The 17,811-nt window shown below is 35.1% G+C and overlaps 1 protein-coding gene across 2 annotated transcripts in view; it reads left to right on the top strand.

Moving 5' to 3' along the window:
- The window catches only part of LOC100332535 (uncharacterized), a 32,432-nt gene extending 15,528 nt beyond the window's left edge, over positions 1-16,904 (top strand). Inside the window, exons 5-22 of one of the 2 annotated variants that reach the window (XM_073918894.1) lie at positions 107-210; positions 315-353; positions 1,025-1,048; positions 1,757-1,792; positions 4,111-4,146; positions 4,977-5,012; positions 5,469-5,504; positions 11,572-11,604; positions 11,692-11,825; positions 11,928-12,194; positions 12,287-12,382; positions 12,465-12,591; positions 12,694-12,821; positions 12,922-13,188; positions 14,687-14,785; positions 14,863-14,995; positions 15,903-15,985; positions 16,085-16,904. In XM_073918894.1, coding sequence (XP_073774995.1) covers positions 153-210; positions 315-353; positions 1,025-1,048; positions 1,757-1,792; positions 4,111-4,146; positions 4,977-5,012; positions 5,469-5,504; positions 11,572-11,604; positions 11,692-11,825; positions 11,928-12,194; positions 12,287-12,382; positions 12,465-12,591; positions 12,694-12,821; positions 12,922-13,188; positions 14,687-14,785; positions 14,863-14,995; positions 15,903-15,985; positions 16,085-16,168 — 1,716 coding nt within the window. In that variant the 5' untranslated portion in view covers positions 107-152 and the 3' untranslated portion in view covers positions 16,169-16,904. The remainder of the gene's footprint in view (positions 1-106; positions 211-314; positions 354-1,024; positions 1,049-1,756; positions 1,793-4,110; positions 4,147-4,976; positions 5,013-5,468; positions 5,505-11,571; positions 11,605-11,691; positions 11,826-11,927; positions 12,195-12,286; positions 12,383-12,464; positions 12,592-12,693; positions 12,822-12,921; positions 13,189-14,686; positions 14,786-14,862; positions 14,996-15,902; positions 15,986-16,084) is intronic. The other variant, XM_073918895.1, reaches the window with a different exon arrangement.
- The last annotated feature ends 907 nt before the right edge of the window (positions 16,905-17,811 follow it).

Genomic DNA, 17,811 nt, shown 5'->3' with positions numbered 1-17,811 from the left:
CAAAATATAAAACATAAGAGCTAAAATGTGCTGTCCACATGTGGCCACTAAGCCCTTTGGAGGTAAAAAAAAAAAAAAAGTAATACAGCTCTCTCTCTGTTTACAGCAAAAGGACTTCTACATGTGCTGTTATCATCTCTGACTTCATCAACATGAAGTTATCTCTGGTTTTACAGCATTTGCTGCTGTTTATATCAGTCCTGCCACTGAGTATGTCTTTCTTTAGAGGATCTCTTTGATTACGTAGCAAATACAATGAAAACAAACACATGTATATGCTTCAAAATGTAATGTCATCTGTTTCTCTTGAACAGCCAACCAACAACAAACTCCTTTTCAAACAACATTGCCAGGTAACAGATCACAAATCCTCACAATCTCTTCTTTCTTTTAAAAACCATCATCTTCACTTAGCGTGCAATAAGTGTAAAAATCTACAGTTAAACAATAAACTGCTTTATATAAGCACTTTGACTGGTAAACTATTCTCTTAAGCTCAATCCTGATTTGTGCAGTTCTTCAATCTTTTATCACACATCATTACTGGATTCTCTGGTTTTTCCTGATGAGGAATTTGTCTTTCATGCCACCTCAGTAAGATAGCGAGAAGTCATGAAATACTATCGATTTGTTTAGTTTTTTGTTTTTTTGTTTTTTGGCAATACTGCAATGTTTAGTATGAATGATTTATCTGAGCACATCATTCTTTGAAAAATATATTCTGCTCCTGAAATCAGTATGACTTTCCTTCCATCCATATTTAATTTTCCAATGATTTGTTTACTGGCGACAGGATGGGGAAGCCTGTCAATTCCCAATAGATAAAATCAAGCCCCGCCCTACATTTGTTTCACTTAAAAAAACAATCGCAACGTCTGTTTTAATGATGACTAATTTGTTCCTAGTCATTCAAATATAATTCATAAACAAATGTGTTTTTAATACATGCTTTTTTAACATTAATATGTTAACATATGTTAAATGAGTACATGGGAACTAATAGTATTTGTGTTTATGTTTTCAGAAACTACCACCCCTGACTTAGCAGGTATTGCTTTAGCTTGTCCCATTTTTTACTGTGTGCCCTTCAGCATTTGTTTTCTGATGCAACCAAATAATTTACTGCTTGCTGTAAATATGAGGCTTTATGAAACGAGGCTTTATGAAACACTAAAACAGTTGAAGCTAATGTGTTAACCCAGGTGAAAAAAATATATAATTACATGCAATTAAAATACACTTAAATACCCGCAAATAGATTTTTAGTACATTGTTATTTTTTGTGTTAAATAAAAGTTTGATGGTTTTACACTATAAATATACTAATTAAAAGTATGTTTATACTTCAGTAGGACTGTAGTACACTTGACAAAAGTATACAAAATACCTACTTAAATAAATGTTTAGTGTGCTACAATAAAGTACATTACAGAAAAAACATCCAAAGAGTTTTACTAGTGTAACCCGAGGAGTGACACAAACAACAGAGGTAGGATCCACGTGCAGGTTTAATCAGTGGTCAGGCAAGCAATGGTCAATATAGGTGCAAACAGACATACAAGGGAAGTCCAGAATCGTAGTCAAAGGATCAGGCGAGTTGTCAGAATTGGCGGCAGACTAAGACAACAGGGCTAACAAGGCTAGGGTCAAAACACGGGAAAAAAAAAGACTAGGAAACATGTTGTAGTGTTACTTTACAGTAAACTTTTCACCGAGTTGACACAGTGACTCACAATGTGTTTTATTATTCTTTCAGCAACCACCACAATGACAACCACCACATATCCATCAGGTATTAAATACAATACAATACAAATTATTTGACTGTTCTAGAGGTTTACCGTTCCTGTCCTGGACTCTCTGTGTTTCTTTTGTGTCAATATTTAATACATTTCAACTGCAGGTGGAACAGTTTGTATGTGATTGTCTATAAAGCCGATTGTGTAATCAGCGGTGAATCTCCAACATGCGTGTTCAGCTGGAGCAGAATTTATTACACAAAGTGCTCTGCCAAATGCAAAATGACGCATCGATAATCCAATAATCATTCTGTGAACTACGGCCCTTTGTAGTAAATGTTGCTAACGTTAAACCTGAAAGCACATGCAAATACCAGGATATAATAATATTTTAACTCGGCTTCATTTGATTGTTTAAAATAAGTCCTTCTGTAAAATGATGTGTCTTGCTGTGTTCACAACAGATGCGGAACGTGCGGATAAATTGCGCTATTTGCACGTAAATTGCCGCGTGAATATTTGAAAAATACGCTTCATTCGTGCATCAAATTCACTTCAGAACAGACGCGGATTCGCGTGATGGGCAGGGTCTGCCCGGTGACTCTAGCTTCGTAGCTAAATGGCTAACATGGATTTTATGAAGAAAATAACAGTGTTTATGTGCTTTATGAAGACTGAAAAACAGCATCGACATTATAAAGCATTGGATGCAGCTCAGATTGCATCTGCACCGAGTCTGCAGCCAGACCCCTCTCTCGAAATTGCCTACTACTCAGTAGGTACTGCATTTGAATTGTAATTAACTACTTGATCGTTAGAAAAATACGGCAGAAGCAAGAGAGAGACTGTAAGAGCAAGTGAGAAAGAGAGAAAGAGTGAGCGTGAGAGCGAGAGCATGACATGACAAAACCTTGACAGAGACAGATGAAGGCATGCATCATAACAGACCTGAAAGATTAATTAGAGACAAGTGCATGTTCTGCACAAACCTTATAAATGACAAGGACATGACAAGGACGGTAGAAAACCAACTGTCAAACCAAAACAAGAACGAAATGTCCAATCATGGATATTTATTAGTGTCTGTACAGATATAAACACTCAAGAATCCTGAACCTGCAGAAATTCTTGACAAAAGATCTACCATTAGTCCATAAAAGTGCACAAGCGGTCTACTGTATGCAAATCTATGTATTTATTCACTGCTGTGAAAAGTCCAAGGGCAGTAGTTATATTCTATTATACATATTTCTATTTCCATTAATATAGTCACTTCGTCACTAGGGGCTGCTTGCAATGTGGGCAGTGACACAAATAATATAAATACAGGCTGTTTGCAGTTACACCACTGTGTTCATACTTTCAGAAATGACCAGCATTGACTCAGCAGGTCTTCATTTAGTATAGTCCCATTTTCACGACTAAGACATCTGATGGTCTGGACTGACCTGAAGGGCACATATCTATCAATGATAATAAAGATATATTATGTTTATATCATAATTAATTCAATTCGATACCCATGCTTGTTTGTTTCTGTAGTAACATATAGGAGAAAAAAAATACTGCAGTCATGAAGTGAATGTACGAGTAGCAAATTATAGAAGCTTGACAAGGGAACTGGCTTCTTCTTTCTTTCTTAATAGGAACAAGGGTTTTTTCTATTCAAATGTTCTGTTTTTAGGGGAATAGCGAACATTTTTGTTCATGTGGGGTATTTAACAATATTCGCGTTCATGCTTTCACTGCAAAAAAAATGCTTTTACTTAGATTTTTTGTCTTGTTTCTAGTGCAAATATCTAAAAATTCCTAAATCAAGAAGAGTTTTCTAAACAAGCAAAACATATTGTCTTGTTTTGAGAAACAATATGCCAATATTAAGTGAGTTTTTCCTTAAAACAAGCAAAATAATCTGCCAATGTGGTAAGCAAAATAACCTTACGTTAAAAGAAAAAACAAGATTAATTTGCTTACCCCATTGGCAGATTATTTTGCTTGTTTTAAGGAAAAACTCACTTAATTTTGGCATATTATTTTTCAAAACAAGATAATATGTTTTGCCTGTTTTGAAAATGCTTCTTGATATAAGAAATTTTAGATATTTAGACTAGAAACAAGTCAAAAAATCTAAGCAAGAAAAGCATTTTTTGCAGTGAATTTAGCATGTTCCATTTGAATGCCTAAAACCTCCAATAGTCCATTGTGTTCAAAAACTCAACGAAGGGCTTTTACCCACCAAAGATAATACATTTCTTGATCATTTTAATGTCTAGGCTTATTAATTTTGGTGAAAAGTTATTGGAAATAAAAATGCATAAAGTAAGTTTAATGAATTACTAATTGCTGTTTTCATTTTTGTTCAATACTTCAGAATACACCCCATTGCCAACCAGCACAGTTCCACCAGGTAATAATGCAGTGATTTCTGTATGACACCTGTGCTATGTTTTTGTATACTTCACAGAAGATTTTTTTTATTTTTTTATCTGGTTTCTTGTATGGATTGCTGTCTTGCCACTGCTGGCTCCACCTTTGTTTTCTAGTCCCTTGTTAGCCCATTGTTCTCCCTGTATATAAGTCCCCAATGTTTCCCCTACCATTATATTAGGGGGCGCCCCGCCCTCCCAACAGCTTTCCCCGCCCTCCTTGAAGTCAAGTTAATTGTATTTTCTATATAGCGCCAGATCACAACATTTTATTAAACGAGCTACATAGCCGTATGTATTATCTTATTTATACAATGACATGTCATTTCTGTCTCTACATCAGGGGTCACCAAACTTGTTCCTGGAGGGCCGGTGTCCTGCAGATTTTAGCTCCAACCCTAATCAAACACACCTGAACAAGCTAATCAAAGTGTTACTAGGTATACTTGAAACACACAGGCAGGTGTGTTGAAGCAAGTTGAAGCTAAACCCTGCAGGGACACTGACCCTCCAGGACCAAGATTGATGAGCCCAGCTCTACATTTCGCGTTTTGTTCAGTCTTCCGAAAAACTCCTGGAATTCCACAAGGCCCCCCCACCCCACCCCCAAACTGCTTTTTGGTACAGTCTGGCTAGCTATTTGGTTCAGTCCCCATGTGCACCGAACCCAACACGCAACCATCTTCATATCCGCTTCCTGCTCTTCAGTTCACCCATACCTTCCCCACCCGGTCTTCAGTTTGCGCGCACACCCCATCCCCATTTCTTAAGAATTACCAATTGCTGTTTTTATTTTTGGTCTTTATTTCAGACAGCACCCTATTGCCAACCACCACAGTTCCAACAGGTAATAACGCTGTGATTTCTGTATGACACCTGTGCTATGTTTTTGTGTACTTCACAGAAGTGTTTTATCCGGTTTATTTTCTGGTTTTCTGTCTCGCTGGCTCCACCTGTTATCTGGTGCCTTGTTTTCTTCTTAGCCTGTTGTTCTCCCTGTATATAAGTCCCAATGTTTCTGCCATTGTTAGTCGGTGATTAATTTTGTTAGCCGTTCATGTTTCTGTATTCTTGTTCTTGTGCTGGACCCTCTCTGTTTCTCTTTTGTCAATATTTATTACATATTTAACTGCATCTTTACTTCATGCCCTAACATTACAATAATAAAACTAGTTTATCTTTATTGTTTTCATGGTTTTGATGTTGCTGCTTCTTTATTTTTAGGTGAATTTGCAGAATAAAACCTGCACTCGTTAAGTTCTCTCAAGAATTATTAATTGCTGTTTTCATTTTTTTTTTTCAGAAAACACCCCATTGCCAACCACCACAGTTCCACCAGGTAATAATGCAGTTACTGTACATTTACATTTAGTCATTTAGCAGACGCTTTTATCCAAATCGACTTACAAATGAGGACAAGGAAGCAATTTACACAACTATAAGAGCAACAATGAATGAGTGCTGTAGGGACGTTTCAGGTATGTAAAGGAAGTTTAAGAAGCAAAACATTAGTTTTTTTTTTATTATTATTATTTTTTTTTTTTTTTTTTGTAGTTAGTGGAGGAGCCAGAGAGGCAATTGCAGATTAGGAAGAAAGGTGGAGACTGAATAGTTGAGTTTTTAGTCGTTTCTTGAAGACAGCGAGTGACTCTGCCGTTCTGATGCAGTTAGGAAGTTCATTCCACCAACTGGGCAGATTGAATGCGAGAGTTTAGGAAAGTGATTTCTTCCCTCTTTGGGATGGAACCACGAGGCGACGTTCATTCACAGAACACAAGTTTCTGGAGGGCCTATAAATCTGCAGAAGTGAGAGCAGATAAGAAGGAGAGCAGCCAGAAATCGCTTTGTCAGCAAACATCAGAGCTTTGAATTTGATGCGAGCAGCAACTGGCAGCCAGTGCAAACGGGGGAGCAGCGGAGTGACATGTGCTCTTTTAGGGTTATTAAAGACCACTCCTGCTGCGTTCTGAAGCAGCTGAAGAAGTTTGATAGAGTTAGCTGGGAGCCCGGCTAGTAGAGAGTTGCAATAGTCCAGTTTGGAGAGAACAAGAGCTTGAACAAGGAGTTGAGCTGCATGTTCAGATAAGAAGGGTCAGATCTTTCTGATGTTATAGAGTGCGAATCTACAAGATCGAGCAGTTCTAGAAATGTGGTCGGAGAAATTTAGTTGGTCATCAATCATTACTCCAAGGCTTTTCACCATTTTGGATGCAGTAATGGTTGCCCAGTCCATCTGGATTGAAAAGTTATGATGTAGAGTCGGGTTGGCAGAAACTTCAAGCATTTCCGTTTTTGTGAGGTTAAGCTGAAGATGATGATTTCTCATCCAGTGTGAAATGTCTGACAGGCAGGCTGACATGCGAGCCGTACACTGTTAGACCTTACCAGGCTTTTTTACAGTAGAACACTGGCAACACTGTTGCCAGATACTCACTGTAAAGATTTGGTTACAGTAAGTAACTGGCAACAGTGTTGCCTGTTATTTACTGTAACTGAACCGATACAGTAAGTAGCTGGCAACAGTGTTGCCAGTTATTTACTGTAACCGAACCATTAAAGTGAGTAGCTGGCAACAGTGTTGCCAGTTAATTACTGTAATAGAGCAGTAGTGGTAACTAACTGGAAACTTTGTACAGTTAATTACTGTACTGTAGTGTTACAACTCACAGCATTATACTGCATACACATTAATAGTATGTCATAGTGTTCTTAAAATTAATTAGCATTCTTACTTGTTATTAAAAATAGAAGGCATAAAAATTCTGACAAATTTATTTTATTGTTTTGGCAGCAAACAAATATACAACAGAAAATATATAACAAAATTAAGAAACCAGCAGATATATCATCTTACATATTAATGAGAGCCACAGGTCTGCACAGTAAGGCTGTGGTCACACTAATGTTTGAGTATGCGAAATTCTGTCATATGGCACTGCGAAAAGGAGTGGGATTAAACAAAATAATTAGAGATTGAATAAGCAAGTGACTGGTCCATAATTTTTGTTCAGAGAGGTCATAGTTTGATCTTTGATTGGTCTCAAGCAATCACATGATGCAGGTCAGAGTTCTCCAAGCTTGAACTTTCCAATACTGCGAACTGTAAAATTTGTCACATGAGGTTGCATTCCAGGTCTGCAGCATTCACATGCGTGTAAATGGAAGTCTGTAGGGAGAAAAGTGCAGCGTGACTGGGACTTTAAGCTGCAACTCTAATTAAACAAACCTGATAAAACTAATTAAGGCTCGTTAGAAATCTACAGGTAACGTTGAATCAGGGTGGGAACTAAACTCTGCTGCCCTGCAGTTCTCCAAGAACTTGGAGTTTGACCCCTATGGTATATAGCAGGGGTGCTCAATCCTGTTCCTGGAGATCTACCTTCCTGCAGATTTCAGTTGCTACCCATAACAAACACACCTGCCTGTAATTATCAAGTGGTGTTCAGGTCCTAATTAATTAGTTCAGGTGTGTTGCAGTGAAACGTGTAACTCTCTCCTCAATGCGAATCATGCATAAAAAACTGAACAGCAAAAAACACAAAATAATTATTTTATTTTTTTAATTATTTAAAAAAGGCGTATGAAAAGAACACATAGATAGAGATATAGATAGAAACATGTTTGTCAAACGCAGGCACATACTGTCAATTCTCTATAAAAAGTTAAAAAATAATTATAAAAAAAACAAAAATAAAGTTGGCAACATCGAATATCCAAAGGATCCAATCTTTTATTGTTATAATTATTATTTACTTTAAAAATCTCATGACAACAAACTTTTATATTGTTTCTAATAGAAATTCATAGGTGGAACACTGCTCTGAAATCTGAAATAGCAACAAACTCACAACCTGGGACCTGACAGTAGAGCTTTTGTGTGTGGATGGTTAAGTGTATCATGTTTTTGTGATTCCCTGTGATGATTTCTGTGCACATGTTACCTTACTAAGGTGATGGAATTTAATGGTTTTCATGTGCATAAAAACAGCTTATTTGCCAGAAAGATACATGAAATGTTAGCATCTGTACATTATGACAATATGCAATATCCAATAAATAAATATACTTAAATAAAAGTAATGTAAGAAGTTATATGAGGAGAGGCTAACTAGCTAACAATGTAGCTTTCAATACATTTCAAGATAACTACAATATAACTTAAAACACAGCCTTATTTTAGAAACCCTCAAAATTCATCTGAACACATTTTACTTACTCATTGTAGATTCTTATTTAAAGCCTAAAACATATCAGACTCTACATCTGAATTGATGGACAGAGAATAGAGCACACAGCAGGAAACAAATCAAACAACTGGCTCCCTTAAAGGGCCAGCATTTTCTGAAAACCTTTTTCTAAAACTTTTTTGTTAAGAATAAGACAGCCTATGGGAGTGTCTGGTGATGCCTAAATCATTGTTTTCTGCCTTTAAAATGCACGTCTCTATGATTAGCAACATAAAGCATCAGAGTAGATGGGACAGTACTGGTTGAACAGTAATTTGCCATTTATTGTCACAGTTACTACCTGTAATGTGTACGTAAAGTAAATTACTGTAATTTATCCTTTGCACTACACAATTTAATACAAACTCTACTCCTTTTACAGTAAAATACTGTTTCTTTCATTACAGCAAAACACTGGCTATTTTACAGTTATTTACTGCATAATCTACAGGGTAACAGTGCAGTTAAGCTTTAACCTTAATTAAGCACACCTGATCAAACTAAATCTAAAGGTAACTTGTTGAAGCAGGGCTGGAACTAAATTCTACTAGGCTGCGGCCTTCCAGGAGTTTGACACCCCTGGTACATAGCATATTTTCAAAGCAACTGCCTACATGTATCACAATTATGCACATATCGTTTAATAAAAACAATAAAAATATACAAACTTTATCCAAAGCAAAAAATAATAATAATAATAATAAATAATCTGATTCTCCTGTCGTTACAAATCTGTAGTAAAAATAAAAAACACAACAAATAACATGATTTATACATTTATTTAGGAAAGCCTTTATACTATTCTGTTAATGCCACTTTTACTTACTTCATTTGAAGTTTTCCAGACAAATTCATTGAGTCTCTGCAAAAATGTATGTGCGTGCTGTTTAAGATGTGTATATTTTTATAAACATTTTTACTAGTAATTTAGCAATGTTTGTTTATGGTTGAACAGTAATTTACCATTTATTATCACAGTAAATATCTGTAATGGGTACATAGAGTAAATTACTGTAATTTATTCTTTGCACTACAGAATTTCATACAAATCCTGCTCCTTTTACAGTAAAATACTGTTTCTTTTCATTACAGCTAAACACTGGCTATTTTATAGTTATTTACTGCATAATCTACGGTAAGGGTTAACAGTGTAACTGAGGGATCATCAGGGTGAAAAGAGAAGAGTTATGAACTACACCTGTGCTATGTTTGTGTACTTCACAGAACTGTCTTATCTGGTTTATTTTTTCTGGTTTTCTGTTGCACCGGCTCCACATTTGTTCTCCTGCCCCTTGTTTTCTTCTTAGCCAATTGTTCTCCCTGTATATAAGTCTCCGTGTTTCTGCCATTGTTTGTCGGTCATTGGTTGTGTTGGCTTTTCATTAGGGGTGTAACAGATCACAGTTGATCCATGATTCATATGGATCATAACCAATGGTTTGGAACACACATGACCTGCAGAATAATACATTTTTCTACTCATAGATTAATCCTAAATTTGTTACGATGGCAGAGAGATCACCTCTTGCATCATTTACAGTTGAAGTCAAAATTATTATAGCCCCCTTTGATATTTTCTTTTCTTTTTTAATATTTCCCAAATTATGTTTAACAGGGCAAGGTAATTTTCACAGCATTTCTGATAATTTTTTTTTTCTGGAAAAAAATCTTATAAGTTTTATTTTGGCTAGAATAAAAGCAGTTTTAACACCATTTAAAGGTCAAAATTATTTGCCCTTTTAGGCTATTTTTTTTTTCCGATAGTCTTCAGAACAAACCATCTTTAAACAAAAACTTGCCTAATTACCCTAACCTGCCTAGTTAACCTAATTAACCTAGTTAAGCCTTTAAATGTCACTTTAAGCTGTATAGAAGTGTCTTGAAAAATATAAGCTCAAATATTATTTACTGTCATCATGGCAAAGATAAACATAAATCAGTTATCAGAAATGGGTTATTAAAACTATTATGCTTAGAAATGTGTTTAAAAAAATCTTCTCTCCATTAAACAGAAATTGGGGAAAAAATAAACAGGGGGGCTAATAATTCAGAGAGGATAATAATTTTGACTTCAACTGTATATCATATGTGTAAAAGCCTTTAGGCTTTCCTGTAAAATATAATGATGAAGAAGTTGTTATAGGTTATTCGAGATGTGGTGGGTTTCTTGCGTTATTAAAGGTGTTTTCTGTCACTACTTGTTTAGCCTGCATTAATGCATTCAGTGTGAGCTCCATGATTAATCATTAAAAGATCAGGATCTCAACACCCACACAACATAAATTATAAACGATAGTGATTTGCATATGTTTACTAATACTTTGAATCGCTGAATTCAAATCTCTGTTTGAAAATTGCAAAAATCAAGAAAGAGATTCAGTTTTTAGTCTTTTGAATTAGTTATGAAGTACAAACATTCAAATAACACAGAAGTAATGGGAGAACAGTTTATAGTTTAGATAAAACCACTGTTGTTTATGGTAAAGATTAAAATCACCATCGTGCTCAAAGTTGTAGGCAGCAATTACATTATTTAACCAATAGGTGGCCGTCAAAAATATGCCACTGAATAGTTCTTTAAAAATGCTCAGCAATGAAACATGAAGTTTTATAAGTGAATAACTGCATCATTTTTTGAAAATGAGACTAAAAATAAAAATGGGTTGTACAAAAGTATAATGTTAGATTGATACATTTAGCGTTATCAGCAACATAGTAGTAACAGTGAATTTTATTCAGCTGATTATTTTTTCATTTTATTTTTTTATAAAATTATAGGTTCTAAGTTCTGTTTGTTAAAACCAAAGTGTCTTGCGGTGCTGTTTTTGTAATAAATGGAAAGCAAATTACATTTACCTCCTCCCCTTTTTGGCTGATCCGAAAAATGGTCTGATCCGTAACTGAAAAACCATAATGAGATCCAATGTGTGACATTTGTGATCCGTTACACGACTACTATTTATGTTTAACTGTACGTGGAGCCATTCGCCCACATATCTTTCCTTCATGCCATAATATTACAATAATAAACCTTTTTTAATCAGTTTCTTGATCAATTAAACGTCTTAAGCTTGTTTGTTTCGGTTGAAAGTTACTGTAAAAAACATCCAATGAATTGAGTGCAATGCTTGTGTGTATCTCACAGTAGTATTTTATCTATTGATGTTTTCTATTTAACAGTTGTTGCAACAACCTCTGCACAGCCATGGACAGGTATTTACTGACTTTCAAATTAACACTGCATTCATAATTAGAATAATTACACGATTGTTGCGACTTGTGTCCTTGTCTTCTCTGCAGCTCCTGCAATATTCTATCCATTCGGCTCAGCTGTAGGAGACACTGAACTAAACGTTAATTACGATATAAACCAATATCTTGTTACTCTTTCGACTCCATTTTCATTCTTTGGCCGCACATACAACAGCTTATACGTAAGAATTCAGTTCCATTGCCTATCTAAAAGCTGAACGCAAATGCAGTGATGAGCCAGATTGTGGTTATTGCAAGATATAAGTTATGTTCTCATATTACAGGTTCTTTATAATGGACTCCTTGCATTCACGCTATCTCCAGAGATAATGCCTGACGCTAACCCCTTCATAGGAACTGATGATTTCATTGCTCCGCTCTGGAATGACTATGATGACTATTACCTTGGGATGATTTCATTTCAGCAGTACACAGATTTAAATATGCTCGTCCGTGCTAGTCAGGATGTAAACCAGCATTTCTCTACAACAAACTTCCAAGCTTCTTGGGTCTTTGTTGTCACTTGGAATTATGCCTCTCAGCCAAACCCGGTAAAAGTTGTTTATTTAAAAATAAATAAATAAATCTATGGCACAGACCATATAGGCTGTGAATCATGATGTTTTTTCTTCTCTTGTTTTAGCAAATCCTGTTTCAAGCAGTTTTAATTTCAGGCAGTGGTGGCACCTTTTTTCTGTTCAATTATGGTGACTGTGCTGTGTTATTTGACGGAACAGAGGTAAAGACGTCACAGAATGTAAAATACAGTCATATATTTTCTGCATCAGCTCTGTGTGTATTATTAGCATTTGGATTTATAGGCTGGATACGACACAATAAAGTCCACATACAAGTTTGTGATTCCTGATTCAATTACCAACTACCAAAACCTCAAGAGCACAACTAATGTAGGCGTTCCCGGTCGCTGGGCCTTCAACGCATATGCAGGTATTAAATTGGCTTTTTGACTTAGTTGTAATTCAGCATACTAATTAGATTCTGACTTAAATTGCACACATCTTCATTAATCATCATTGTGCTTTCTGGCAGCTCCGGCGATATTCTATCCATTCGGCTCGGCTGTAGGAGACACTGAACATCCTGGCTATGACAGCTCATATCCTGTTGCCCTTTCAGCCCCATTTACCTTCTTTGGCCACACGTACAACAGCTTAAATGTAAGAATTCAGTTCCGTTGCAAGTCAGAGTGTGAATGCAAATGCAGTGATTAGCTAGTTTTAATAATGGCTAAACGTAAACTGATTTCTTGTATTACAGGTTTTTTATAATGGACTACTAACATTCACATTGTCGCCAGCATTAACACCTGACTCTAATCCCTTTGGAGGAACAGATGATTTAATTTCTGGAATCTTTAATGACTATGATGAATATTACAATGGCTTTTACTCATATCAGGAGTACACAAGTGGAAGTGTGCTCGACCGCGCCACTCAGGATATAAACCGAAATTTCTTTCCAGCAAACTTCGATGCTTCCTGGGTCTTTGTAGCCACTTGGAGGTACAATCTACAGCCAAATCCGGTAAAACGCATTCATTTATTTACTTATACTTACTTATTAAGGTCACAAGCTATGTTTCCATCCAAAGATACAAATGAAACTCATTCTGAAATCCTCAAACTAAAATATTGCATAAAACATTGATGAATATTACAGCCTTTACATCCAATGTGTTTAGACAACAAATTTGCCACTTTCTGATGAACTAGCACCAAATATTAAATTATTGCTGCAGGAGAAGCCTCTGTGGGACTTTTTTCGGTATAAAAAATTGCTTGCGACAAAAATTAAACACAGTAAACCAACATAGGTTCATTCTAAAAACTTAGCCCTATATACATTTCTGGAGATTGTGAATTAAGTAGCCAGATGAATGTATGGCTGCATTTCGTCTTTAAAATGAATGCTATGGAGCGGTATGATGCTGTTCCTTTTCGCGCTTACCAGCTGACCGCTTTCCTCTGTATGGACAGCTTTTACTAGTTTTGCCTGTGGCTTGCCGCGTACGTGGGTGGACTTGTGACGTAAAGCGGAGTTGACCACGACGACATGGTTCAAGTCTGACAAAGAATGATTCCAGAAAGAAAATAAAACAAAAACAAAAGCCAAAAAATAAAATAAACAAATAAATAACAGAGTAAGAATGAGGTACAATAGGAAACTGTGGTAAAAATCAGGCGACCGCGAGGGCTTTTCTTTTTCGGGATTGCTTTGGAAAACACTGTCGGTTGGGTTTAGGGAAGTGAGTGTTTGCTGGTCAATCAATGCTTTTAAAAACACTATCGGTTGGGTTTTGGAAAGGAGGTGGGTGGATCAGTCGATTGATAATTTTTTCAGTCAGTCAGTCAGTTGACAGCGGCCTCTGGTGGATTTACGCGAGAACAGCATGTGCAAATGGCACTAGCAAAAAAAAAATTAAGATCTCAAAAAGCATACACAGCGACCTCTGGTGGATTTGCAAAAACAAAAACTGCTAAAAACGCTCCTAGGACATTTTTAGCGCTCTCCAGGAATGTATATAGGGGTATGTTTACAGAATGAGACTGCATTGCAATGAACACATTATGGCTTTTGGGGGCGTGAGACACTCTTTGGGAGTGCAGACGATTCAGACAGAACTTGAGGTAATAATAATAATAATAGTAATAATAATGATAATAATAATAATAATAATAATAATAATAATACTGAACCACTGTGATGACAGACTTTTTCCAAGGAATTTTTTTAGATTGACAAAAAGAACATTTTAGATGTTTTACAAGGTCCACCCATTTTCAAAAATCACTCAATTTTTTATGTGCATGTTGGAATTTTGTTTGTTAAATGTGTTTCCATTGTAGTTTATGCACATTTCCTTACTGGATAAAAAGCTTGTTCTGCTCAGCTGTGTGCATATGTTTTTTTATTACAATTTTTCATAAAGTGTTTTTTTATGTGCTATTCAGAATGTGCATAAAAAATAAAACATACAGACTCTATAATCTTTTAAATATGATGTTATGTTGTTTTGTTTCAGACAATCCTGTCACAAGTGGTTTTAATTTCAGGTGGTAACTGGACTTTCTTTCTGATGAATTTTGGAGACTGTGATGTGGTGCTTTATGAGCAAGTAAAGGTAAAATAAACATCACTAGATTTAATGACATCCTGCACTTCATATTAACTCAGCATTTGTTTTTCATTGTGTTATAGGCTGGATATGACACAATAAACTCTGTGAACAAATTTGTAATTCCTAATTCAGATACTAACTACCAAACCCTCAAGAACACCACTAATGTAGGTGTTCCCGGTCGCTGGGCCTTCGTCTCAAACAAAGGATATGGTAGACATTTAATAAAGCTTTACATCAGGGTTAATTTTGTCAACAAAAATAACGGAGAAAAGGCTCATTGCCTATAGCGTGACAAAAACAAAAACTTAATGGAGTCTTCTTTGCTATTAATGTGACTGAGTGTGCCTCACACATGTCAGTGGTGTTGACAAACCACCTGTAAAAATCTTTTCTACTTTATTTCATTTCTCTATGCATCAGAAACTTTCTTAAAATCACTTTATATCTCTATAAAACATTGTTCATTTCAGAGTGTGCCTCACACAGGTGAGTGGGCTTGACAAACCACCTAAAAATACGCTCTTCTCTACAGATGCACCAGTCACTTAACTTAAACTCCATCTTACAAGGACTTAAGGAAAACACTGTTTACTTGTGAATGTATTACGATCATGTTGCACTACTTCAACCATAAATACCTCTTTTGCACAATATTGTTCTGACTTATGTTAAAGTGCTTGGATTCTAATGTATAGGTTTAAAATAGCTCTTACATCCAGTGTTGTTTTTATATTTATGATTGCTTATTTATTTAGCACCGCATTCTAGAGAGACACGACATTTCATTCCACCCCATGTCCATCCATGTAGTAAAATGAGAATAAAGCTCAACTTGACTCGACTTGACTTGAAAACTATGAACGCACACACTCTGATCCACTCATCTAATGAATGAACAACAATAAAAGACAAATATTAATATTTATAATATGTATGTACTATTCCACTGCATTGTGCTGTTCATTGATTAGATGAGCGAATTGGAACACGTTACTTAGAACTGTAAAGTTTCTGTTAATGTCAAGCCATTTTCGTTGACAAAATTAACACTCCATGTTAATTTGTTTGCTGTACATATGTTAAAATGTCTAATTATGTTTGTTTGGATTTTTTTTAGAAAATATTATAGGAACTCAATTTAAAATCAAATCGTTTTTAGACCTGACACAGAGTGATAATCTGGAGGCTGTTCTGCAGCAAGTAAGTCAACAGGGACTTTTATTTTTAATGGACATTCATAACAAGTGAAGTTTGATGCAAATAAATCTATTTTGATCTGTCTGTCCATCTGTGTTTTAGATAAAACAAGAACTGGTCAACCGTGGGCTGTCAGGTAAATTCGAGTTAATGAAAAGAAAGGTCGAAAAGGTGCCGCTGAATTGAGAAAATGAAAGCCCTGAAAGTCTCTGCTGCAGGAAACCTTTACATTAATGACCCTTCAGCTTTCTAACATATTTACTTATATAGCATATCCACACTTGATGTACAACACAATGAATTGTAATCAAACTCTTTTCTATACAGTATTCATTTAGCTGGATTTGTAATCACTTATATTTTTTCGTTTCCTAAAGATGCGAATAATATGGCATAACTAAATAATAAACAACAGGTTTATAGTATCTAAACCATTTTTCTTAACTTTAAAAGTAATCAGATGTTCTTTTATATTGACCTTTGCATTGCTGGACAACATTGCTTTGTCATGAAACTTCAGTTGGACCATCATGTCATTCATGAAACTACATGATTGGCGTTGTCTATTCTATGCATGTAAGGGAAAACAAAAGTTTTGATTGGTTTATATTTGCACAAGAAGATATGGTTTTGAATTGTTAATGAGAGACCAATATATTTGCTTTCGATCATATTTTTACACAAAAGCACACATAGCTGTCTTAATCATACGGTTTTTAGACGGTTTTTAATTGCTGCTGTACTATAGATTATTGAAATGCTGTTTTCTGTGTTTTAATGAATAATTTTTACTTATTTTTTTACATTTGTAAGTATCTTTATTTTTTAAAATGAAAACTTTATACAATAAGACAACATTCACATTAAGCTTTGATGCTAACATATACTAAATAAACACCTCAATCTGCAGAAAAAAAATATACATTTGATGTTGTGGTTTGTTTATTTTGCTCCCATACACTGTAAAAATTCATAGTTGATCTAAAATAAGTGAGTAATAGTAGACTGTCTGCTTAATATCTGCTGATACTGCTCCTTCAACAGACATTTAACTGACTATAAGAAACTTTACAAGTATGTCAACTTACACTAACCCTAAACCCTAACCCCAACCTAACAATCTAATGAGAATTTGTTTGCATGTAGATGCAATGTAAATTAAATTCAACAAACAGACCATCAAAATAAAGTGTGACCATTAACTTCACCTAAAAAGTGAGCAAATTGGTTTCCTTAAAATGTAGTAAATGAACTGTATGCATATAATTATAAAAATTAAGTTAAATCAACTTAAAAGTTCCTAATTACAATGGGTATACTCACTTTTTTAGGTAGTCAACTTGACACTTTTAAGGCAGTGGGTTTGCACAGCTTTTTTAAGTAAATCATCACTTTTACAGTGTAGATGACAAAGAGCCAAAAGCTCCACTTGCTGCCACTTAAATCTTTATTTTTCACTAGGTTGCCAGTGATTTACCAGTTGAATATGTTAAGTTAGCAAATGCATTTTCAAGATTATTATTTTTGAATCTATATATAATTAGAAATCTTAAAAATGTCTTTGCACAGTGCCCACCATTTTTAAGACAAACACATGCCAGCATGTTTTAATATAAAAAAAAGGTTTAGGTAGGGCTTCAGCTAATGTTTTTACTACTTGTTTTCATTTAAAGTACATTCAAAACTCGACATTCAACATTCAAAAATAACTTATAATATTTTTCTTCAATATATATACACTTACATTATAAAAGCACTTTTCAATATTTTAATATTTTTTAATACTTAAAAACCATTTTAATGTTGCCTTCATATTCCCTTCACAGTTC

Source organism: Danio rerio, chromosome 12, assembly GCF_049306965.1.
Source record: "Danio rerio strain Tuebingen ecotype United States chromosome 12, GRCz12tu, whole genome shotgun sequence".
Classification (NCBI taxonomy): domain Eukaryota; kingdom Metazoa; phylum Chordata; class Actinopteri; order Cypriniformes; family Danionidae; genus Danio; species Danio rerio.
This window is presented reverse-complemented; position numbering and strand designations above follow the sequence as displayed.